The sequence below is a fragment of the Glycine soja genome, chromosome 18 (genome assembly GCF_004193775.1).
Source record: "Glycine soja cultivar W05 chromosome 18, ASM419377v2, whole genome shotgun sequence".
NCBI classification, from domain to species: domain Eukaryota; kingdom Viridiplantae; phylum Streptophyta; class Magnoliopsida; order Fabales; family Fabaceae; genus Glycine; species Glycine soja.
This window is the reverse complement of record NC_041019.1, coordinates 20,895,963-20,922,471: the sequence shown is the minus strand read 5'-3', so window position 1 is coordinate 20,922,471 and position 26,509 is coordinate 20,895,963. Positions and strand designations below refer to the sequence as shown.

Genomic DNA, 26,509 nt, shown 5'->3' with positions numbered 1-26,509 from the left:
AAATGAAAGTATTGATTTAAATAAGAGTAAATCAATTATCCTTTAGACATACATGATTTTGATCCAAAAGACACCGAAGTTGTTTATGAAGATGATGAGCATGCTGAAGAAGACAACATTCGTGTTTTTTATCATCCTAAAAAAATTGAGCTCTTATCAAGCAAAATGTTCTTTATTGGTCATTTTTATGTCATTGATTATGTTTAAAGTGGAAAAAAATATCATTTTATATTTTTTTAAGAGTAAAATATGTTTAAAGTCCTTGTAAAATTTTAAAAGCATTATTTTGGTTCTCATAAAGTTTTTCATATTAATTTGGTCCCTATAAAAATAAAACATATTTTTAATGGTCTTTAATGGTAACTTTGTTAGATGGTTCATTTACGTGATTAACAAACTTAATTGTTTTCTCTCTCTTTCTTTCCAAGCACACTCAGATGACACCAAAATCCACTTTTTCTTCATTTTCCTCCTTAAACTCATCAGAAAACCCGAGAAAATCATCAAGAAAGTTACAGAAATTGCAATTTTTGGAGAGGGGGGTTTAGGCGCAAAAAATTATTTAATTTATTTAAGAAAATTTTAATCGCCGCAAATTATTTTAATTTATTTGTAATCAAATTACATGTATAAGTCTTTTATTCACATCAAAATACCATATAACAAAATTATTACTGAGGACCATAAAAGTATGTTTTCTTTTTATAAGGATCAAATTAATATGAAAAGTTTTATGAGGACCAAAATAATACTTTTTAAATTTTATAGGGATTCCAAATATATTTTATCCTTTTTTTTAAAACTTTTACAAGACATGTACTTTGGAGGATCATGAAAAGCGTGTGTGGTTATGCCCCCTTAAGTGGTTAGGGCCAAGAAAAACAAAATGTTATTTAACTTTTGGATGAAAACAATTTTTAACATTTATGTGATTAAAAGAGGATAGTGTCATTCAATCTAGTGTGTCTAAATATGAGCGGAGAAAAATACATGTTATGGTTATTAAGAATTAATTAAGTGATAATTTTGAAATTCATGCTATCAAAACATGAAATATATTTATATTTTCATTGCTTTGAACAATCCCATGAAATTCATCGTTGTTTTTGTTATATTATGGTTAAATGACATGAAGTTAATTGTTGTTTTCAATAAATTATGATTTATATCACTAGAATAACATTTCTTATATTACATTTGTTTAATAGTTTAACATTGACAATGGTTCTCTTACATCGGTAATAATTTTCTTTTATTCAATAGTATTTAACTATTTTTTGAAAACATATAATTCAATTTAATAATACAAAAAATTTACATTACATGGGTATCTTAACTAGTCATATTTAATAATACAAAAAATTTATATTTTTCAATAAATTTTAATCTATTAAAAATAATATATTTCTAACACTTCTCAGTTAATATTACCCCGTCCCTGCATAAGACTCTAATTGTCCCTTTATTGCTTGTGCCTTACCTTTCACGAGAACCACGAAATCATGAGAAAGTGCAAGAACCACGAATTCACCTTCTCATTGTTGGAAGCAAGAAATGTTCCTATAGCGTAAAGCAAAAAGCTTTTCACAAAATCATTGCCCGTAACATCCCTAATTGAATTGAGCCTATTCTCTAGAAAACTCATCACCACCTTCCTCTTTTCTTTTGTCGCACCATATGACTTCCAAATTGAAGAATGGTTCCTTTTTCGTTAACACCATAGGCTTACCAACAATTGACTAACCAAATATTATAGTCGTGTCCAATAGTGTTATCTGAATTTCACCGTTGGAGCATAGCACAAACAGGTGACCTTTATATCTGCACACATCTATAAGCTTTATTAGGAACACCTTGTTCAATGAATGGTTTAGCATTGAGAAAATGCTCTCGAAGTCAATTGATGAAATCATGGATCTCTAATTGGTTGTGAGCAACTGCACGTGCTTCGTTTGGTGTCAAAAGAATGGGGTTCATTTGAAATGGAGAAAGCCAAGTGTCAAGATTGAGTCTAAATTGAAATTGAAAATGAAATTTGTTTTTCTTACTGGTTCTTGACCTTGCGCAAGGCCGATGGTAGAGAATTTGGTGAATTTTCTCATCAAAGAATGGGGTAAGTAATTCTTTGTCGTTGCAGATTAGGATTTTTGCTTTGGTTATGTGTTGGTTATTGAATTATGAACTTAATTGGTTTGATTTGATTTATTGACGGATATGAATTGTGCAATTTGGAAATAATAATATTTTTATTTTTTTAAAATTAAAACTAAGTTTAATTATTCATTTGCTCTTAATACTCCTAATAGTTGTAATCACTTTTTCTTTCAGTCTCTATAGTTTAAAACATCTCATATAATTATCATCTTTTACACTTATCCTCACCATCTAAAGTCACCTAACTCTAATAGAGATGAACATTTTCCGTAGTTTATCATTATCAAAGTAACCCCTTGGTTTCAAAGGTGGCATTTCTGACATTGGAGAAAACTTGTGTATAGTGAAGAAAGCCTAGAGTGAGTATTCCTCAGCAACCCATGAGTTCCATTGGACGTGTGGGTCTTTTTCTTAATTCGCGATAGCCACTGTTGGAGGTGTGGGTCTTCAATATGCAACGAACATTGTTTGAGGTGGTCGTGGTTTGCGTTTGTAAAAACACTTTGGTGATGACGAATAGTAAAGTATTTCTTTTTTCGTCAAGGAGGGAGGAAGGAGATTCATTGAGCAACAATAGGAAGTTCAATGAACAACCTCATCAGATTCTTTACAAATGATGTTGGTTGATACTTGACCATGAGGAACCAAGAAGGTAAAAAAATTATAACTATAGGGACCACAGTATGTGAGCAAGATATTTTATTAAAAGATGCTAAAGATAAGTACAAGAGGATCCAACTAAAAGCACCTATACAACATTTTAACACATCATTTTAATATGGAATTCACACCACCTATATAAACTAAATTATACTTTTAGCTATTATTATTTATGACTAGGGACTCAATTAATATACATTTAAGGAACAAATTAAGAATACATTATTATACGTATAGGGACCAAATTAAGCATATTTATAAGAATCAATGGTTAACTTGTGATGATAAAGATCAAATTGGACCAATTTAATAAACTTTTACATATACACACCAAACCTTTCAGATGAAAAAAAAAATCCACGATACCTATATGAAGTAAATTATATGTTTTAACCTATTATTATTATTATTATTATTAGATAATAGATGGTGGCATTACGATTAAATTCAAATTGCAAATATTTAATTTAGCTTATTTGAATAATTGAATTTATTTAAAAGGGAGCATTGCTTTTGGAAGGTTCGAAACAATGTAGCGTGTGAGATGCATTGCATTGCAGGGTGCAAATGGTTATTTGATCCAAAGCGCGCATATAAATCGGGTACCCCCGTTCTTCTCTCTCCCTCCTATATAAAACCCTTTCATTCCATTTTACATTATTGTAAAGCATTCTTCTCTTTTCTTTCTTTTCTCTTTCCTCTCTCTCTCTCTACGCTTTCTCGTTTGAGATCCCTCAAGGTAATTTCAAATTCCGCCATCACCTTCTCTCCTCTTTCTGTTCCATATATCTACAACAACCCATTCGATTTCCCCTAATTTCATTTCCATCTTCGATGCTTTGCTTTCGTCGCTTTTAATTGCATGTGAAATGAATATTGAGCTTTTTTCGCTGTTCAATTTGGGAACTGCTTCGTTTGTTTCCTTAGGTGTTTTTTTTGTTTCGCGATCTGTTTCGATTTTTGTGTGATGATTCTGTAGATCGAAATGCGTGTTGTTTTTCTTTTGGATTGAGATCTGGCTGAATCCACTTGTTGATTTGATTGTTAATTCACACATTTAATTAATATTGATTTGGGATTTATTATTTTTTGCTGAATCGAATGATTTGGTTGAGATTTTTCTTAGGAAGCAAGTTCAATTCTGTTAATGTTGAGTGCAATTTGTGAATGTAGGGATCCACTAACTGAAGGAGCAATGGGGTTGACATTTACCAAGCTTTTTAGCCGGCTTTTCGCCAAGAAGGAAATGCGAATTCTAATGGTTGGTCTTGATGCCGCTGGTAAGACCACCATCCTGTACAAGCTCAAACTTGGAGAGATCGTTACCACAATTCCCACCATTGGTAAGTTCCTCGATTTCGATTTTCGTTATGATTATTATATAATATGTGTGTATGATGCTTCACCTATAGAATGTTGATGTGCGTACATTTTTATTGTTGATTGTAGTGACAACTTGTAGAACTATATTAGTTAAATAACTGATTTCGGAGGTTGTTACACGCTATTAGGCTTTATGATTAATCATACATTATTGAATCTGAAAACTCAGATCTCAAATGACGATGGTTATATCAAAAGCTTCTCAGTATAAAATGCTTTATATAAAATCCCGGTCCCTCCCTACCATGTTTCAGTCTAATAGGAACCCTGTCACAACCCAAATTCCCTTCATGACCGACACACAGACCAATGCCTCAGTCTAGCAAGCCATAAACTATGATGAACTCCAACTAAGAAGGGAAACATAATGTAAATTTATAAAATTCACCTTTTAAAGAAATTTCTACCAAAAAATCGACAGAACCTCCCCTAAAATATGGACATCCCAAAATAGTATATAAACCTGTATGATCATCACAAAAAATACCACCCAACAAAGGAGCTCACTTAGATCAACATAACTGCATAGCACTATTACAAGTCTATAATACAATGTATCAAAGCCACTAAAAGAATTTAACAATCTAAACTTTGACATTTCATGGAATAGAAAATTCGACATTATTCCAAGCCATTGAGCGTGAAGAGTCCCATCAGAATTTACAAGAAACTCCTAGTAGAAGTGCTTAAATAGAGACAAATATGACTACTTGAAAACAAAAGGAAGACACGATGTGAGTCATCCCTCAGTGAACAAATAACAAAGAAAGTAACAAGCTGAACATGACAATATTGGGTATAAATTATCATCCTAAGCATAAAGTGGGGTACTACTCAAACAGAACTATAATAGGCTCCCTGCCTGAAAATATATCTTTAAGATAGGCTCCCCCTGGTAATATCCAAGTCAGACTCCCTGCCTGAAAATATATCTGAGATAGGCTCCCTGCCTAATAATATAAATGTAAGGCTCCCCGCCTGTTGGTAAATATCAATGATAGGCTCCCCACCTAAAGATAAGTCATGGTGCACCAAAGCTAACACCTACTGTTGTTATCTACAGTGTTCTGTGAAAGTATTCCCTCCAAAACATTCAAAATCTAAAATCAGTTTGTTTTCATAGAATGGTTCTCAATTGAGATTTCACATAAAGATTCAATAACTTCAGTGTATTTTTCAAATCTATATCAAGTTAATGATTCAACAATGAAACAATAATATCCAAACCATAGTTTCTCCAAAATTCATAAACTAAAAATCTCAATCTTTTAAGTCATCATACAATTACATATTATGTATTTATCTCTATGACAAAACATATTATCATGTCCCTTAAAAATAATGAATATATATATTTCGAGTAAATAGCTTTAAAGGTTTCCACTTTGTAACCATTGCACATAGAGATAAAAATGATAGGGAATCATACAGACAACAATTTTAAGGAAATAGTTTAGGACTTGTTACAATCCCCATTATTTACTCAACAACTTTCGAAGATGATGGAGTTGAGGCCAATGACCGAGATTGGTGAGGTGTACACACACAATCTAGCTGGAGGAGTTGATAATCTGTTTTTTCTTCTAACCTCTACTCTTTACCTTCTTTCTATTTCCTGGTTCTTCTAACTCAGCTTCACTTCTTTCTCTACTCTCTTCTTCTAACTTAGCTTTGCACTTCTTTCTCTACTTTCTTCTTCCTAACTATAAATAGCTTTAACCAATTTTTTTATTCTCTATTTTCTTTTTTTTTTCTTTCCTATTGATACTTTTTTTGAGAAGAAATTGTTGATGCAATAGAACAAAGGAAAGCACTGAGTATTTTGAAAGCGAAACAGTGACGTTGGAGAAGCTTCCTATATAAGCTATTTTCTCCACTTTATTAATGAAAAATTGATTTTCAATTAGGGTAGCTTTCCTTTCATGCTACTCTTCGTTATTCATTTTCACTATTTTTTTTTTTACTTTATTATAAAATATGTGAATTACTTTTACGGTATATATATATGAGAATGATCCTCTTATGAGAGAATGAGAACGGTCATTCTCATCCGTTAGATTAAAATGTAAGGCCAAGATTAATACATTTTAAATTCAAATTTTCATTTAACCATAAAATCTCTATAAAATTTACTAAGTAGAAAATCAAATATTTTAAAGATTTAATTTACGTCAAGATCGTCACCACAACCATTACCATCGTCACAACCACCACCACCATGATCATCGCCATCACCACCGTCGTCGCCACCAACATGACCGTCACTGCCGCTGGTTATCATGTTGGTGGTGACGACGGTGGTTATGACGGTGATCACAGTGGTGGTGGCAACGGCAACAATGGCGGTCATGTTGGTGGCGACGACAGTGGTGATGACAGCGATAATGGTGGTAGTGGTTGCAGCGATGGTGGTGGTTGCGGTAACGATCTTGACCTAAATTAAATCTTTAAAATATTTGATTTTCTGTATGGTAAATCTTATAGAGATTTTATGATTAAATGATGCTTTAATTTGAATTTAAGATGTTTTAATCTTGGCCTTTCATTTTAATCTAATGGATGAGAATAATCGTTCTCATTATCACATGATATGTTGTATATATATATATATATATATATTCTTTTTTATTTACTTTTTCTTTAGAATATAAAAGCTTTGTTTCTAATTTCACTCATAATCATATTTCTTTGTTAAATTTAAATATTTTAATTTATCTCTAATTAAAAATTTAAAGTACTGTTGTTTTTAAAATGATACTTATATACTTTTTTTTTTAACAAATTATAAAAGAAAATCCTATAAAATATTAATAAGTATTTAAACTAACTTACATAAATTTCTTAATTATATATATAATTATATTTGTTTGGTTAAATTTTAAGGATATTACAGACCCATAGTAGAAAATAGAGAAAAAGAAAGGTTTTATTTCTTGACTAAAAATGAACAGAGCTAGGAGAAAGATCTCTCCTCCAAGGGTCTGCCCCTCACAAAGGGTTTCCTCTTTTCTACAACAGAGCTAATTCTCAGTTCTCAATTGATACATAACAGAATGGCGTTCCTTTCTATTCTAACCCTCTTAACTTAACCAGATCCTCTGTCCTTCCACCTTCTCTTTCTCTTATTAACTATGATTGTTGTCATTAACTATTGATATTACTATAACTACTATAATTAAAAAAATGCTTAAATATTTTTTATTTTTATCCTTGTAAGTTAATTTTTTTATTTTAGTTCCTGTAAGTTGATGCTTTTTTAATTTTGGCCCGTGAGATATTTTGTTCATTTTTAGTTCCTGTAAGTTTGTTTTTTTTTTTTTCCAATTTTGGTCCCTGTAAGATTCTATTTTTTTCATTTATAATTCTTATAAGTTGCCCCTTGCAGGAACCAAAATTGGAAAAAATGAAAACTTACCATACTAAAACTGAACAAAATATTTTACGAGAATCAAAATTGAAAAATCACAAACTTAAAAAACTAAAATTAGAAAAATAAACTTACAAGGATCAAAAATGAAAAATTGTAGGGTTCCTATTTTTCTATTGTTCCATAATTGGGTGAAATTATAAGATCAGCTGGATGCTGTCACTGACAATCTTATGTTTGTCTCTCTTAATTGTTTTAGGGTTCAACGTGGAGACTGTGGAATACAAGAACATTAGTTTCACTGTCTGGGATGTTGGTGGCCAGGACAAGGTTTAAACTTTAAAGTTTGATCATTATGCATTCTTAAAAATTTCTTGATAAGGCCTTCATGGTGCTTCAGTAGCTGAGTACTCATGGTTTTCTTTTGCAGATTCGTCCCTTGTGGAGGCACTACTTCCAAAATACACAGGGTCTCATTTTTGTTGTTGACAGCAATGACAGGGACAGAGTTGTTGAGGCCAGAGATGAGTTGCACAGGATGTTGAATGAGGTACTATTCGATTTAGGGTCATGATAGTTGATTTCTTTGTTTTCATGCCTGTTCATTTTAGACATTTACCCTATATTTGGATGTAGAGAAAGAAATAAGGAGAGAAATTTTTGTAAATTTAAAATTTCTTTTTGTTTGGTTGAAGAGAAAAAAGAGAGAAAAGTTGAGTTTAAGAAAAAATTTCAAAATTTTCTCTCCTCATCCGAAAGGAAAATTCTTTCACTTGCATTGACGAGGTGTAGGATCACATAATTAGATAAAATGATTGTAAACTAGTGAAGATAGAGTTTTAAATATCATATTAAATCTGAAAAAAGATTTTGTTTGTATATATATATCATTGCGCATTGCAATTTTCTGTATCTGCTATTGGTATGACTATGCTGTTAATGCTGACACATTAGTTTTCCAAATGATGTTTAGTTGCTCCCTTGGAAGATAAGTTCTTATTGGTCTTTTTTGCTTCATCTTAATGGCTATACATTTCTTTTCTTTTATGTGCTGAAATGTCATAATTTTCTTAAATGGTATTAATTTTCAGGATGAACTGAGAGATGCAGTATTGCTTGTATTTGCTAACAAACAAGATCTTCCCAATGCAATGAATGCTGCTGAAATTACTGACAAGCTGGGACTCCACTCTCTCAGACAGCGCCACTGGTAAATATTTTGATCATGACACCCTTCTCCATAACCATAACCATAACCGTTGAAATTTAACATGCTTTTGTGTTTCTTTCAGGTACATCCAGAGCACCTGTGCAACCTCTGGGGAGGGTCTCTATGAGGGTTTGGACTGGCTTTCCAACAACATAGCCAATAAGGTAGCTATTGATTTTTTTCTTGGGCATTCCACACGTTAATTTAAAATTGCACTGTGTATTATACAAGCTGCTTCAGTATATGTATTTATTTATCTTAACTCTAAGTGTACAATTCTTTTTCTATATAATCATAACATTATTCGTTGCCTTTCTAAGTTTTATCAATCGAAAAAAGGTGAAAGTTTTCTGGAACTGTGCTGATTTTTTTTTCTTGTGATTATCATTGCAGGCTTGATGCTTTTTGGGTGTCTTGTGGATGCAGGGGTGAATATTATCTGGTTTTGTTTTTTGGTTCTCTTCTGAGACACATTGGCTTTATGTTCATGTTTTCTGGTTTAGGACATCTTGATGGCTAAAATTATAGCAGGAATTTGTTTCATGGGATGTCTAATACTTTTGAGTTTTTTTATTGGGCTTGGATTCAATGTTTATAACTGTAATTGATACCAATCAATGTGCCATCCCATTGAGCTTTTATTTTTTTATTTTGCTAATACTCCTCCCATGATTATTATTGCGCGATACCCAAAAAACATGAGAAAACTTCTCTTAACTAAATCTTTAAATATTTGTAGTGCTCGATGATACAGCATTATGCATCCTTCTTTGCCATAGTGCAACTAGCCAAGACATTTTTATATTTTTCGACAATCACTAAAGTACTTGTCCCTCTGTTGCTCCACTGTAGGATAAACCCAATACCTTATATTGGTGTAATTTCTATCTCATGCTTTAGGGTAAAGGCCTTAATGAAGTTGCTCTTCATTTTACATCCAAGTTTATAATGGGTGTATTCTTTTCTTTGTAAGCTAGAAAAACGTATTTTCTAATCTGTAAAGAGACTTGAATTTTAACATTAAAAAGATGTTTCACGGTGTAAAATAAGATTACTTGATACAGTGCTTGCACTCAATGTGCTTGAAAAAAGTATTACGTTTTTCACTATATAGCTATCACTCATTATTTTGCGTTTTTAATTGGAGCAAATATCAGTAACACTCCTTGGTTTTATGCAATTATACATAATTTTTACTTTTGTTTCTCCAAGAGGGATTGTTAGTATAAGGCATGAAGGGGTGTCATGGTAATATTGTCGAACATATAAGAGGGTATAAATGTAATGTTTTCAAATTTAAAGGAAGGTTAGTGTAGAAAAAAAAAAAAGACGGATTATGTGTAATTAGATGAAACTGGTATATTTAATGTTGTATCATCTATTCATTTCTTTTTTAATTGTTATCGTCTATTCATTTCATCTGGTATATTTAATGTCACGTTATTTAACTTTTAAATTTATTGTTCTGGGACACATATGAGTGCTTGGAAAAGGTACTGGTATTTTATTTGCTCTAAAATACGAAAACATTTTTTTAGCATATTTATTTTATTATTTTCATCATCTATTTATTCTATGGTGTACATTTAGTTTAGTTTATGTGGTTTAGTTTACCAAATTGACTTAAAAAAAATTAGGAACCTAACTTAGTAATGTTTGACTTTGTTTACTTTTTTTTTTTTTTGCTAAAATGTAATTTTCATCTTCTTATTTTTTTAATTATGTGATTTTATCCTTCCTATTTTTTAATTGAGATATTTCATTTACACTTTTAAGAATATATGATTTTAATTATTTCATTTTTAATTAATACATCTCATCTATCTCGTGTCTTCTTTTAAAAAATTCATAATTTTAGTTTCGTGTAACTCATTTCAAACCTTGACATGTATTTTTTAATTACCTTTTTATATAAATTAAGTTTATCAACATTAAATAATATAAAAAATATTTATCATGTGACTTAAATCCGTGAATGTTTTAAGAGTAAAGGATGAAATATCTCGATTGAAAGATAAAAGGACTAAAATCTTGAATTTTAAAAAATAAAAAGATGAGAATTACATTTTTATTTTTATTTTTTTATATTAGAAACTATTTTAAGTAAAATTGAAAATAATTGCTTAATATTTAATATTTATATTTTTTTCTTATATTATTTTTAATTAAAATTATCATAAAAGCCTCTATTTGCACTTATCATAAAAACCATTACATTAGACTTTATTTGTCACTGACAAATCCATTGTTTGAACGATTTCTTCATATAGTATGTTCTAACCATGGTTGGAATGATTACTTGCAACTATGTGTGTGTGGACACATGTTCTTAGTCCACGTCATATATCCCGTTATGTATCAGAGAGTCTCCAAACATGCTTAGCACGAATAAAAATTAATTGGGTTGCAACGAGGTGAAGTGAAATGAAATTTGCAATGTCTTCAAATACTGAAATTGCAAGTTAGTGAAGATGAACAAATCTCTTGCATGAAAAGCTAGTTAGCTACCGCAATTTTTTTTTTATCGGTTAATTTATTAATTTTATTAGAAATATCACTAAGACAAATTTAAACCCGAAATTCCATCTTCTTTTTTCTTTCACCCTTAAGCCCCCTTCTCAAACCTTAAGCTACTGCAACTTTCTATTTCCGTCATTTGTGATTCTTATGAAATGTGTTCTTGCAAGTCATTTTGAATGATTATGGCGACTCTCCTGTAAGTTATAATATCCATGAGAATCAATTCGCCTACAACGAAGTGAAGTGAAATTCGTCACGTCTTCAAATACGGGCAATTGTATGCAAATGAACAAGTATATATCGGTCATACTTGACTAAACTTTTTCTAAAAGTATTATATCAAGAAAAAAATAAAGACAAAATAAATTAAATTTCTTTTATAAATTAAAATTAATTTATGCACTTTAACTTTTGAAAAATTTAAAATAAAAGAACTTTTATAAAAGTTAAAAAGAAAAAGGGCTAAGCTTCAAAGATATAAAATAGTTTTACATTATTATTCATTAGAAAGTAATACATATAATAATTTATTATTTTTTATAATAATTATTTTAAAAATTAAATCTCTAATAAATTATAATTAAATAATAATATAAAATCATTTTATACTTTCTATCCATTAAACTCAAAGCTAAATACATAAATTAAGAGTGTTTGAGTACGTCCTAGAAATCTAGAATTCATTTTGGAACCCAAAATCGTGATGTGACCATGATTTTGGAGAGGCAAATCTGTGTTGTTATGGCTTCACCGTGGGATTGGCATCCATTTTTTTTTTCACCGTGCTGCCGCCCCCAAACACACGCACTAACTTTGATACATAGAAGCACAATTCATTTTACTTCTTTAATTTCAATATTCAAAACCAGTGTTCATTAAAAAAAAAAAGACCACTTTGTCAGATTGCAAAACCGTTCAATAAAAAATCAATTCATTAAAACAGATATAGTTTTTTTTTTAAAGAAAAAACATTCACAACTCTAGCTTAAAAAGTAATCTGTCAAATCTACTAGAGAGGAAGTACTCGAAGTTGACATGATATTGAATATTTCTGTACCAAAAAACAAAATTCTTCATTTTCTGATTTCTTTGTTTCATTTTTGGGTTTAAAATATAACGTTTTGTTTGAGTGTTTATTTTTATTTTCTGAAAATAATTTTTATTTTTAAGATTTATAAAATATGTATCGAAAATAAAGTATTTTAAAATGTCATTATATTTTCATTTCTTCAGAAAAGATTGAAAACATTGATTTATTATTTTAGTTTTTGATGTGTTTTTTAAAATATTTTCAGAGAAAGTATTTTCTAAATTTTAAGCAAACTTATTTTTACTTTTATTTTATATTTTCTTTAAAAATAAAAACAATAAACACGCGAACCAAACTTGAGCTATGCTTTTGATATTCTAGATTATATTTAAGGAAACTCGAATTGTGAGTTTTGGCAGTGATATGCATATTAAGGTTGAAAAGTTTCTTAATGTGATTAAAATTGTGATTTTTGCATAAAAAGCGTAATGTTTTATTCTTCCAAAAGAAAAAGTAATGTTTTATAAGGGTTATCTTTGTTCTTCGATTTCTTAACAGCCAAGGGCCCAGGCTATGTTTGTTGTATATTTTGATTAAATTAAATATTTAAAAAAGTTAAAATCTTATAATAATTATATAAAATTATTTTTATTTTAATTCATTAATGCCATATTTTTAATTAGTTTTATTTTCTGCTTTAATGTGTATTAATATCATATTTTAATTATTGGTACTATTACCTATTTTAATAGTATTAATTAACATTTATTTCTGATTAATTAATTAACCTTATTATTAAAGAAGGTTTTGTCAGTCATGAGTGACATATATCTTTTTCATAACCTTCATTTTCTTGTTTGAATTCGTGGGTTAGCCTTACAAAACCACTTGTTAGTTTCTAGGAAATTTGTGTATATTTGGTGAATAAGTCCTTAAAAATAATATAATTTTTCACATCTTAAATTTATTTCGTTCGTGATCAACTGACCATACTTTTAGTAGATTGTGTAAAAATTCTTAAGGGGTTTCCTAGACTATCAATGATAGGAAATAACAGGATCTTGAAACCTATGGTTCTCACAAACAATCAATAAACAACAATAGATAATGATGATGTGTACCTTTCTCCATAGGAACTTCTCTCCAGTGCACTTTGATTTCCTTGAAAGAAGAGAGAAATAAGATTTCACTTCCTTAGGCCTTTCTTTTCTGCCTCTCTCCGTTCGTGATGACTATGGGTGAGAGAGAACACTTTCTGGTCAGGAAGGGAACCTTATTTCACGTTAGTGGGTATTAAGCCCCTTTTATAACCACTACTCCCATCAAGTAGCAGTTAGTTCTATAAACTTCTCCTATTAAGCCCAATTACAATTTAGCCCTTAATCGTTAATTATTTACTTATTAGTCCCTACATAAGTCACATGTCTCTCACATGAGACATTAATTCTTACATTCTCCCACTTGGCTCATGTGACATTAATAAACATTATGGACTAAATAAATAAATAGATTAACTAACATAATGCGCATTAAAATTGACTAAATTGTTCTATACATTGGGTACATCATAATTTCATGATTAAGAATAGGAACCAATTCGAGTCATGGCGGTTGTACATCATCTAATCGACATAGTCCCTTCCATGTACTACAAATTAGTCTTCTCCTTAATATGACCATTAGTTAGGAGTACATAATTGGTCCAACATAATGTCTTCATTCAAGACAAAACCTGTTAACATTACTCTAACACAAACATGCATGCAAACATAGAGAACAGGTAATCAGAAACATATCATAATTGAGCTCAGAGTGTCAGCAAAATTATATAAGGTAAATTACACTTAATGATCATCAATAACAATAATGCCCATGCTTTCAACATGTTCTATAATGTCTTGGGCAATAATCCCTTATTCAAAGGGTCAACTATCATAAGGTTTGTGCTAATATGTTCTATTGACACTCTTTGTTTTTGAACTTCTTCCTTCACGAAAAAGTACCTTAATTTCATATGCTTAGCACCCTTAGAGTACTTGTCGTTCTTACAAAAAAAAATATTGCTGCGAAGTTATCACAATACATTTTTAGCGGCCTAGCAATACTGTCGACAATTCCAAGCCCTGAAATAAAGTTCCGCAGCCAATTAACCTGAATTGTAGCCTCAAAACATACTACAAATTCAGCTCTTAGATGCAACAACAACTGATTCATACAAAATTACTTTCATTTGTTTTCGTTCCATATCATTTATAGGACATTGTGCGAGACTAACTCTGTCTTATTTCTAAGTTAGAATAGGCGATGTTAAACACCTTTCCATCTTGAATCTCTCTAGCACTTTATCGATATATACACTTTCTGAGATAAGCCTAACAATCCTTGTGATCTATTATGGAATATTTCTATCCCTATCACATAGCTTACCTCACCCATATCTTTCACTTCAAAGTTTCTAGAGAGAAATTTCTTAGTCTCATGAAGAAGACCAAGATCGTTAGCTGCAAGCAAGATATCATCAATATACAGAATTAGAAAATAATCTTACTCCCATTGACCTTCAGATACATACATCGATAAACAGTATTTTCCTTAAATATAAAGGAAATAATGGTATCATTAAACCTCAAATACCATTGGCGGGAAGCTTGCTTTAAGACTGTATATTGATTTCTTTAGTATGCACACCATGTGTTCATTTCCTTCAACTGAGAACCCCATTGGTTGGTTCATACAAACATTCTTCTCTAAATCTCCATTAAGAAAGGCAGTTTTCACATCCATCTGATGTAGCTCCAAGTCATAATGGGCTACTAATGCCATAATAATCCTGAAAGAATCCTTTCGTGAGACCGGTGAAAACGTCTCTTTATAATCAATGTCATCTTTCTGAGTAAATCCCTTAGCAACAAGTCTAGCCTTGTAATGTTCAAGGTTGCCATGAGAGTCACGTTTGGTCTTGAAGACTCACTTACAACCAATTCTCTTACAACCCTTTGGTAATTCTACAAGGTCCTAAACACCATTATGTTCCATGGAATTTATCTCTTCTTTCATGACATTTAACCACTTCTCAAAATTATCACAACTTATAGCTTGTGAAAACGAAACTGGATCATTATCATTAATGCTTAAGTTTGTTTCTGTTTCATGTAAGTATACCACATAGTCATTCGAAATAGCTGGTCTTCTTTCTCTTTGAGACCTCCTTAATGCTACTTCTTGTGGTTCTTCCACAATGGGTTCATTATGTATCATGGGCTCATCATTGTGTTGTACTTCTTCATTACTGTTTGCAGCAATAACTGAAGTAGTAATCACCTTACTGCTAGAGGCAAAAGCTAAAGGGACTTGTCCTCTAACTTCTTTAATTTCCACTTCTCGTGGAACTGTACTCCCACTGATTTCACCGTTTTCAATGAACCTTGCATTTCCAGTTTCGAAAATTCTCATACTATGATTAGGACAATAAAACATATACCCCTTTGAGTTTTCTGGATAACCAATGAAATATCCACTGATTGTTCTTGCATCCAATTTTCTTTCTTTCGGATTGTAAATTCTTATTTTTGCCTGGCAACCCCAAACATGCAGGTGCCTTACACTAGGTGTCCTATTTGTCCATAGTTCAAAAGATGTCTTTGGAACTGCCTTACTAGGAACCCTATTCAACAAATACATGGCAGTTTTCAAGGCATACATCCACAAAGATACGGGTAAAGTCTAATTGATTAACATACTCCTAACCATATCCATTAAAGTTCTATTATGCCTTTCTGATACACCATTTTGTTGTGGTGTATTGGGAATTGTGTATTGCACACAAATGCACGTTTCTGAACAAGCTTAGCAAATGGACCTGGGTGTTGCCCAGTTTCATCATATCTTTCGTAATACTCATCACCTCTATCATATCTAATAATTTTCACATTTATGTCTAATTGCCCTTTTACTTCATTGTAGTAAATTTCTAAGGCATCCATTGCCTAAGAAATCTCGAGCAGTAAGTAGACATAACTGTTACGTGAATAATCATCAATAATGGTGATAAAGTATCATTCCTTTCCGAAAAAACTAACATCAAAAGGTCCACATGCACAATTTCAAGAAGCTGAGTGCTTCTTGTAGCTCTTTTCTTTGTATGTTTTGCTTATTTTCCCTTAATACAACCCACACAAATATTTAGATCCATAAAATCTAGATAAGGAAGAATTTCATTCTTTATTAATTTTACCATCCTTTCTCTAGAAATGTGACATAAACGTTTATGCCACAAGAAAACAGATCGTTCATTCACTAAACTATGTTTAGTGCCAACATTATGATGCAGAGTTAAAACAGTTTCAGCATACAAACTGTCTATTTCCAATTTATATAAACCATCACAAGAATACCAGTACCAATGAGATGATTATGCTTAAATAAATTGAAAGATCCATTACCAAAATTAAAAGAGTATGCAGTAACATCAAGTTTAGATAATGAAACTAAATTCCTAGATAAATTAGGTACATAAGGAGTTTCTAGTAAATCTAAACGATGTTCAGTGTTGCGTTTTAAACAATAAGTCTCAACTATTTCCACTGGAGCTTTCACTTCATTCCCCATAAAAATGAACTTCTCATTTGGGCTTATGGTTTGGATTGTAAGGAATCTCTGCATAATGTTAGAAACATGAGTCATACATCCAGAATTAATCCATCATGTATCATGGGAAACTACAGTTAAGTTTGATTCAAAACATACATAAGCATTAAGCTCACCATTCTTTTCGAACCAAGACTTACACTTTAGGCAATTCTTTTGGAAATGTCTCAATTTCACAAAATTGACAATTATTGCCCTTTGATACCCTTCTTCTGAATTTGCAAAGAGTCGTCATTGTTCTTTAATGACCCTTTTCCTTTATCATGCTTCTTCATAAATTTCTTTTCAAGCTCCTTGATTCCCTTGGTGGCTAACATAATAGACTAAGTGACTTCCTTGATTCTTAAGCCTCGTTTCTTCCTGAACTAACATACTGTGCAATTCATGCACATTCCATTTATCTTTCATGGTATTATAGTTCATTTAGAACAGGCCAAAATCAGACAGTAGTGAGTTTAGAATAAACTGAACAAGAAAATTTTCATTCACAACCATTATATTCCCAAGGTCTTAAGTCTTATTGTAATGTTTGTCATCTCAATGACATGTTCATACATAGTACGTGAACCATCAAACTTCATGGTGGTCAATGTACTCATTAATGTCCCTACAAAAGACTTATCAACCGTTTGAGAATACTCTCCCACTAATCCTATAAACCTTTTAGCACTTTCGATTTTAGGGAGAGTTGTCTTAATACTGTCTGCAACAGTCATTCTCATCAACATTAGGCTGAGTCTGTTAGATCTTTCCCAAGTTTTATAATGAACTTTGTCTTCATTGCTACTAGCATCAATAATAGTAACAAACTTCTCTTCCAACATAGCAAGATCATGATCCAAAACACTAAGGTGAAATTGGACTTGCTCATTTCTGTCAGAGAAGTTAAGCCCATTAAAATTGGTACAGATGATGCATAAGAATCCAATGAATTCAAAACATGTATTACATAATAAAATTCACATAAGTGTTTTGAGACATAAAATACATGTCATACATATGATTCATTCAAATAACGGACAATGTATATTGATGTTCTCCTTTGGGTGATACACCAATACACAACATACAAACATAACGATGCTAATAAAATTTTAACATTATTTGGCAATTAAATATGCATCAATTAGTAGTATCTATTTCCTTTGGGCATATAAATAAAACTAATGATACACACAAATTGCCTACAATTATATTCATTAATTATAAGAACAACTAATCAACCTTTGGGCGATCCATAAATGCCTTGTAACAATGAATTTCAATTACCCATAAACCAATAACCATATAATTTAGCATCCATTATTTTATGAGTAATCAAAATAATCATTAATTTTGGAATTAAATAACCTTACAAATTTGACCACTTTGGTGACTAACAAATTCAACATACATTTAATTCCAACTAAATATAATTGAAATATCATTAATTTGGAATTAAATAACCTTACAAATTTGGTCACTTTGGTGACTAACAAATTCAACATACATTTAATTCTAATCAATTATATATGGCCTGCACATACTTATTGCTATTAACAATTCATAACCATTCTATTAATTTCATTCCAGGCCATAAAATAATATTTGTATTTATTTATGTTTTTCCATTCAAACACATTCAAGCAAATATGCAGCATATACATATATTTACTGCTACCAATAATTTCAAAGCATTCACGTTAATTTAATTACAGGATATAAACTTTCAATCCTTCAATTACGTTTAATAATAATTTCCAGAAGAAAAAAAAACACAAGTGGGATTGGAAATAGCAAAATCCAAAATTTCAATGAATTGGAATTGCAACTCACGCTTTCTTTCTCCATTATAAATAGATAGTGGCAGCCACAATGGCTTTTTCCAAATTTACATAATATTTATACCCTGTAATCAACGTAACATACGTGCTAGTGCTTTTCAAAAAGTTGAAACTTATGCTCACAGTAACGTGGCTTTCTCACATTCTATGACTTTTTCAAAACATTGGGAATTAAAAGGAAGCAGGCCCGTGAATGCTTTCTTCATGAATATATAAATAACGTTAATGGAATTAAATCTGGGGAGCTTCCTCCATTAAAAATAAAAGCTTTCTCCATAAAAAAAACAGAAGCTTTCTTTTGAAATTTTTGTATAATATTCCTTTCATACAAAATCTCATACTTTGCAGCGGAAAAACATAATTAACGCGAAAGACACGTTATTAAAACATTAATTAAAAATACATGTAACACAAATTAAAATCCCTAAATTTCATAATTAGGTTTGATGCATAATTTGAAGAAATTAAATTATCCCTAAATTTCATAATTAGGGTTCATGCATAATTGGGAAAAATTAAATCATTATTGGAGAATCATAAATTTCATAACACATGCTCTGATACCACATGTAAAAATTCTTAAGGGGTTTCCTAGACTATCAATGATAGGAAACAACAGGATCTTGAAACCTATGGTTCTCACAAACAATCAATAAACAACAATAGAGATTTTTTGAAATTTCAATCGGTTCAAATGAAAGAGAATGAAAAAAGATGAAGTTTGAGCTTTGTGGGGAGTGATTTGGACAAGAAATGAGTTAGATATGACAAAAGAGAGAATTGGGAACGAGGGTTTTCGAAAATAAGAGAGGTTGCAGATTTCTGATTTTGAAATTTAGAGAGAGAGAGAGAGATTTTAAAATGGGATCCCGAAGGGTGCCCACCTCGACCGTACCAGGTTCACCAACAATGTCATGACTGTGCTTAGGATCTATTTGTTTCTGTCTTGTTTTACATTTCTGATGTATATAAAAAAAAAAGAAAAAGCCAAAGCTTTCATTCTAGTGATAGGTCGCATTATTACATAAGATATAATAAAAACATTCATACTAATTTTCATAAAATCATCATGTAACGTGTTCTTAAATTAAATAGTGATATGTGAATGTATTTTTAATTCAACAACATTTTTTAATATAAATAATTTAATATAAAGTTATTTGCATAATCTTATTCAATTAAAAAATTTAGTAACATAATTATAAGAAGACCTTCCTCACGTTCACTCAAGATTTTCTTAGAATAGCTTTCTAATCATTGTGATTTTGTAATTATTTTCATTCCCTTTTTTGCTGTCCAATCAAATTAAAGATTAAGTCAAACGGAAGAAACTAATTTGGTGCTCACATTTATTTGAACAACATTGATTCAATTATAAGTGAAATCAAATTAAAAGAAATTTTAAAAGAGTTTTTTTTTAAAAGAGTTATATGTTTGAGTTTCTTGTTTATAAAAGAGTTATACGTTTGAGTTTCTTGTTTATCATCATGTGACCTTTTCACTTTTAAAAACTATCTAATGGCAAATAATTTTTTTTTGTCTATAAATTTAAAGCTCAAAGCTCAAAAGTTTTGCTTATTTTATCTTTATATCAACCTTATAAGATTACTTAAAAAGGAAGATACTTAATTTATTATGTAGATGATTTTCAGTGCATCATGTTGTTAGGTCTAGACAATCCACTAAATTGGACGATCTATCACACTTTAAAGTTTGATGTTTACAAAAGTATAAATTATTGATAATCTAATGAGTTGATATTAAATGAACTAGACCAACTTCATAAAAGGACCTAATCGTTATCTACAAATTACATTCATGCTTAAAATGGAAAACCCTTTAACATATACCCAATGTCCAATGCACTATAAAATCAATCAGGTCCATTCATTATGAAAAATAGTGTTTATAGACTAAGTGTTTTCATTACTTGCGTCCAGTTGATATAAATCACTTAAATACTCATTTAATACTCTTATATGTGATGTCCAACCAAGTACGTAAAATGTTAGCCGCAAAGTGAAATGTATGATCTCTCTTTTTGAAATTTAGTTTTGTCTCTCTTTATTTGAATTTAAGGAAATAATAAAATAGAAGAAAATAAATGATTTTTACTCCTCAAACGTCGTTTTTGACATGGATAAGGAGACATATGTTGTTGTCTGTACTTTTATTTTTTTTCCTCTCCAATCAGAGTGTGCCATGTCGTCACCTCTTAGTGTGAGACAATGGTCATTTCAAGTGCTAATTTCATAACGGATCATTCACTGAAGTCTATAAGATATAAAAGGTAGCATCTACCCAAAAGCAGAACATGAAAAAATATCATAAAGAAACGAACAAATCTTTGAAGCGAAACTCTTGCAAAATCAGTGGATGATACATTTGATATTTCATTGTCTATTCTTTGCTAAGTGAAGTTAATTTGTATTTGAGTTTTATTTTTTATTTACTCGTTGAGTGTTATTGAATTATTGAATTCATTTAAACTTTTGTGAAAGCTAAGAGTGACTTAGTGTTAAACAATATTTGGGTGTTCTTAGATTCAATGGAAATTTAAGGTAGTGCCATAAGTGGTTGAAAGAATATTTGTATAACAAAAAGTGACAAGACAAAATACTTATTTGTAATCAAAGTTTTTTTTATTAATGGAACCCTTTATAGTTGTGTAAAGAAGAATTGAAGGTAGTTTTATTTAAGTGAACTAGGACAAATCAAATGCTAATATATCTCTATTAAACCATTTTATTAAGTATTATCTTAGTTTTCTTTGTTACCTTTTTTTCTGACCAAGTGTTTTCTTAAAAACCTTTTTTGGAAATATTACTTCATAGATATATTGGATGATCAAACTATGTTTTATTAAACTTATTTTACTGATGAGTAGATGACTCCAAAACATATATATTTCTAAACCTGTGATAAAACTTTTATTTGCAAAAAGTTATTATTTTTTATTAATATATTATTCAACCTCTCTAATGTGATCGTTGTTGTAAATGCCTATGACTTGAGAATCTAGAGTTTTTTTTTTAAAAAATTTATTGTTGCTGATAACTAAGCAACAAGAATTCGCAAAGATAATAAATAAATATTTTGAGAAGCTTATACAATAATGTCTGAAAGCAACAAGGTAAACCGATTTCTCACTAAGAATATATCAAGGGTTCTGCTTCTGGATCAAATTTGTAAGATTGCTGTTTAATATGTTTAAATTGGGGGAATGATTAACTGTTGATTATAGATCAGCAATATGATCTATACATTGAAAGTTACACTTGTTGGAAAGAATATGAGTAGTGAGAACATTAGGTATAGGAATCCTTCAAGACCAAATGCTAAATCGACAAATTAACAAATTGAAGATAAATGTGAATGTGTCATTTATGAATTGGTTCACTCACAGCATTAATAAATAAAAAGAAAAACTTCGATCAAACAACTCAGTATACAAAAAGTTTCATATATTCATAATTCCTTCTAAATTACTAATGTGCTTGAGGCTGGATTTGAACACAAGACCACTTGATGAAGTAGGACCTGATACCACGGCTGAAACCATTCCACCCAAGAATTAAATTTGATTATAATGCGTTTGAAAAATTTATATACAAATAATGATTGGTTCAATGCAGCGCCATTTGTATTTGTTTTTATTATTCAAATAGCCTATAGAAAGTAAATAAATTGTATGAGTCTGAAATTGAAGTGGCAAATAAGTCCATGAAGAACCAATTAATAATAATAATAATAATCTACAACAATATATATATAAAAAAATTTGTACATATTTATTTGGACGTTTTGTTCCCTTATTGTTTGAGTCTTAAAATAAAATGTGTATTAGTTAAAGAATAAATTTGGAAAAAAAATATCTAAACAAAAATTTAAACTGACACGATCTGTCTACTCTAACCGTGCAAATCAGTTTTTTTTTTCCTTCCCTTAAACGTAGCACCGAACACATCTTCTCCTTCATTCAACCTCCGCTTTACTATTCTCACTTCTATTTTTTTGTTTTCTTCCTACGGCTGCATACGAAGGGAATTCTTAATTTTAACATTCGTAAGCATTACCCTTTTCTCTTCACTTCATCTGCTGGAATTGAAAATTTTAGCATTCATATGTATTTACCCCTTAACTTTCATTGATCCCAATATTTCTTCCTCGTAACTTATTCTCAATGTTAATATATTGTCTTTGAAATCACATGATAGAGACTTGGCTTTCTGGTCTTGAAAAGTTGTAAGGTTTTTTGAATCCCTGGTGAATGAATATTATGCATGTTGTGTAGGTAATTGTCAACAAATAGTCTCCATTGTTTAAGGAAGATCAATTAGAACTGCTCAAAGAAGCTGCCCATTCTCCTAACATGTTTGTTTATGTTTGGCCCATGCTCTCTTCTCTCTTCTCTTAATGTTATTCTATTTCTCTTTGTTTGTCTGTGGTTGTGGCAAAATTAGAACAAGAATAACAACATGAAAGAAAAAAAAAAGAAAAAGTATCAAAACTCCTTCTCCAATCCAAATCACCAAAAGTTTTTTCTTTTCCTTTCAAGAATTTTTCTTTCTTGCTCCATTAACCTTTCTAAATTCATTTTGATTTTTCACAGGTCGATAATGTGTTGCTACTTTCTTAAATTCAGAGCTAGGACATATCAAGATGGATGTGACCTAAGTGGGCTCCTAAAATTCACACGTCGAGTAGGAGACACCTTTGTTAAGAGGACACGAGGGAAGACCTGTAAAATAAAAGATTCTGATGCTCAAGTAAGTATATGAGTTAGGAGATAAAACAAGTATATGCTTAAATAAAGCTTGAGTGAGCGATAGAGAGAGATGTGCACAAGCTTGTTGCTCGTGCGCAGATGTGTGTGAGATTGTGTTGAGGGTTCGATGAAACCTGGTATTTATAAAAGTGGAGCTTTTTAGGATCTGTTATAGTCTTTGTAGATAATTTTCAGCTTATAGATAATAGATGATAGCTTTGTAGATAATATTAGAGATAAATTGTAACTTATAGATAAAAGCTAGAAGATAATTGTACTTTGTAGATAAAGTGTGACATTGTAGATAATTAACTACTTGTCAATAGATAAAGATATTCAAGTATTAATATGAAAGAGATAACCTGTCAGTTGGGGAGTCCAACTGCTAAGGGTTGAGTGTCTGTGCTCTTGTTGCATGGTTGATGTGGAGGGTTAACACGTGTCTCAGAGTGCCATGTAGTGTGCCACGTGTATTTTGTAGACCCTGGACAGTATATAAGTCCCCCAATCTCTGAGCCTGCTTGCGGGTGAAAGAGATTGTCCAGTGTTGAAGGAGAGTATCTAATGTTTGGGGTAGTAGTCTTAATAAGTAGAGGGCGATGAGTTTGTCGAGTCCCTAAGCATGGATGAATGTTGTCCGATGTCAGGTGTGGTACCTTTGACAAGTGTGAGTGAATTGCAGGTCGATGTGACTTGTCAAGCCCCCGAGCCTGGACAAGTGTTGTCCAGGCTGCTTCTATTAAGTTGTCTGGGATAAACATGTCTTTAGCTTGTTAGGTAAGGGAAGTCTATAGATTTGACAACTCTATCCTATTTTGACCGTTGGAGGGAGCGTTGAAGATAGACGTTACATTCTATTTGTTGCTGTAGGCGTGTGCGGTGCACACGCAGTACTCTTGCATACGTGTCACTCACTATGTGAACACGTACTGGAGATGCAGTTCGTGCGTGAGAGGGGGTGTGCCGGGGTGAGAAAATTTAGGGCACCACTTCCACTCCCGCCAATTACCGAAGAGTCCGTCTCCCTTTTAAATGGAGTGAACATTTGATTTTGGGTCATTGTTCTTTCTCAAAATTTCCTTGCTTTCTTGCTTACGGTTTCCTGTTTCTTCTTCATTTGTCTCTTCAAGGTATTCATTTTCTCTGATAATGTCTTCATTATTGTCTAATTCTACCATCGACATGGGTGACAATGATTCTAGGGACTTGATTGAGCAATAGATGATGGACCAAGAGGTCATCTCTATTGGCGGTTCCTCATTGGAGGATACTCGTCGTGGTGCCTTTGACAGCGAGTCATCCTCTTCAGAAAGGGTGTAGGCTTCGTGTTGTATTGGTGGGGGCACTTCTCACCCTCGCGAGAGGGCACAACCTTCCGTTGCTGCTGAGGAGCCTGTCCTGGTTACTGTGATCCTCCTCCTTATTTCTTTTGGGGTGTGAGAAGAGAGAGCAACGATGGAGATGTCACGACATATCCCCGTGTGCAATGTAGCCATAGCGTTGGGTCGCTGTTGTCCACACCTGCCGTTGCTGGCTATAAGTGGGTGATGGATGACATTCTGAAATACAAGTCCTTTCTCACCTTGGTAGCGAGTGTTGCTTCTCTTCAACGCTAGGTGAAACTGGCGAGCCCTAAGGACTCCTACAAGTTGGTCGTTCAGGCTTGTGGGAGTGAAGACTTCCCTTTCTTGAGGGCAGCATCAAACAATCCACCCTTCTTTTTTATGTATAAGTGTCTTTTTGAGGTCATGGGTCTTATTCTCCCCTTGACCGTTTTCCAATGTGCTCTACTTGAGCACTTGACTGTGGCTTCTTAGCTTCACCCAAATAGTTAGGCAATGGTGAGAGCTTTTGAAATCTTGTGCCATTTCTTCAATATTCGGCCTAGTGTGTCAATCTTGTTTTTTTTTTCAAATGAAGCTGACTGGCAAGATTGATTTTGTCTCCTTGAACAACGTTTCCAAGAAGCTGTTTGAGTTTGACTCAAACATATTTCGCCGTTTTAAGGACCATTTTATTAAGGTCCTGTCTATTGATGTTGTGGCTGATGGTTTGCCACTGATGTTTAATAGGGACGAGGAGCCCCACTTCCCATTCTACTGGCAATCTGACCCTACTAGGTTCAAGTCATTTGACGAGGATCTGTTGACCCTTGTAGAGAAGGTCGAAAAAACTATTTTGGAGTAGCTGCGGTCTCGCTGGACGTGCGAACAATTTTGTCTCTTCCTTCGGTGAGCGATCCCCTTGTTGCCTTAGATGGTAAAGTGCCCAACCTTGCCCTATTTTGTGTCTGAGGTTGGTGTTGACAAAAACTAACACTTGCTTGTGCTATTGTTGCTTGTTTTATAGGTATTATGGGTGGCTTCGCCTATAGGCCACTTGTGAAGCAGGTCGGACATGCGGGTAGGGATGTTCCACTGTCTGCTATTGCTACTGTTGTTGGAGAAGGGGGTCAACCTATTAGTGAAGTTGGCCCTATTGCTATTGTTGTTGAGGTCACCCCCAACGCTCTTTCCTCTATTTTGGAAAAGAGGAAGCGGGATGAGGTGTTGGGTCGTCTAGTCGTAAGAAGTCGAAGGCCCTTATGAGTATTCGTGCCCTGAGGCAGGCCACAAGGTTGACGCCCGATACGGGTCGCCTTTCGATCTTGCAGGAAGTCCTTCTGACTCCATCGATCGTCGAGTCTCTTGTTGCTACTCCTGCTACTTTTGTTCTTTCACCTCCTTCTGTTGTTGCTGTTTAGGAGGCCACTCCTACTACTATTGAAGTTAGTGTTCCAGTTACTTTAGCTGGTTCTGTTGTGGCCACTTGATTGGGTTAACTCATAGAATAGGGATTGGTCAATGACCATTTTAATCCCATAAACTTTAGAAATTAAAGTGCCTTCTTGGATTTCTAGGTTTGAATAAAAGGATTTAACTAAATCAGAGTAAACATGCAATTTTAA

General features: G+C 32.0%; 1 protein-coding gene across 1 annotated transcript; it reads left to right on the top strand.

Moving 5' to 3' along the window:
* Positions 1–3,402: 3,402 nt before the first annotated feature.
* Positions 3,403–9,432, top strand: LOC114394446 (ADP-ribosylation factor 2). Its single transcript, XM_028356022.1, has 7 exons — positions 3,403–3,553; positions 3,988–4,157; positions 7,824–7,894; positions 7,995–8,114; positions 8,656–8,774; positions 8,857–8,938; positions 9,168–9,432. Exons 2-7 carry the CDS (start codon positions 4,010–4,012, stop codon positions 9,171–9,173), a joined length of 546 nt encoding a protein of 181 aa, XP_028211823.1. The 5' UTR covers positions 3,403–3,553; positions 3,988–4,009; the 3' UTR covers positions 9,174–9,432.
* Positions 9,433–26,509: the final 17,077 nt, after the last annotated feature.

Coding starts and splice junctions, on each gene's coding strand:
- LOC114394446 (XM_028356022.1), top strand. CDS start 4,010: ATGGGGTTGACATTTACCAAGCTTTTTAGCCGGCTTTTCGCCAAGAAG. Junction 7,895..7,994: donor ATGTTGGTGGCCAGGACAAG/GTTTAAACTTTA, acceptor TTTCTTTTGCAG/ATTCGTCCCTTGTGGAGGCA. Junction 8,775..8,856: donor TCTCTCAGACAGCGCCACTG/GTAAATATTTTG, acceptor TGTTTCTTTCAG/GTACATCCAGAGCACCTGTG.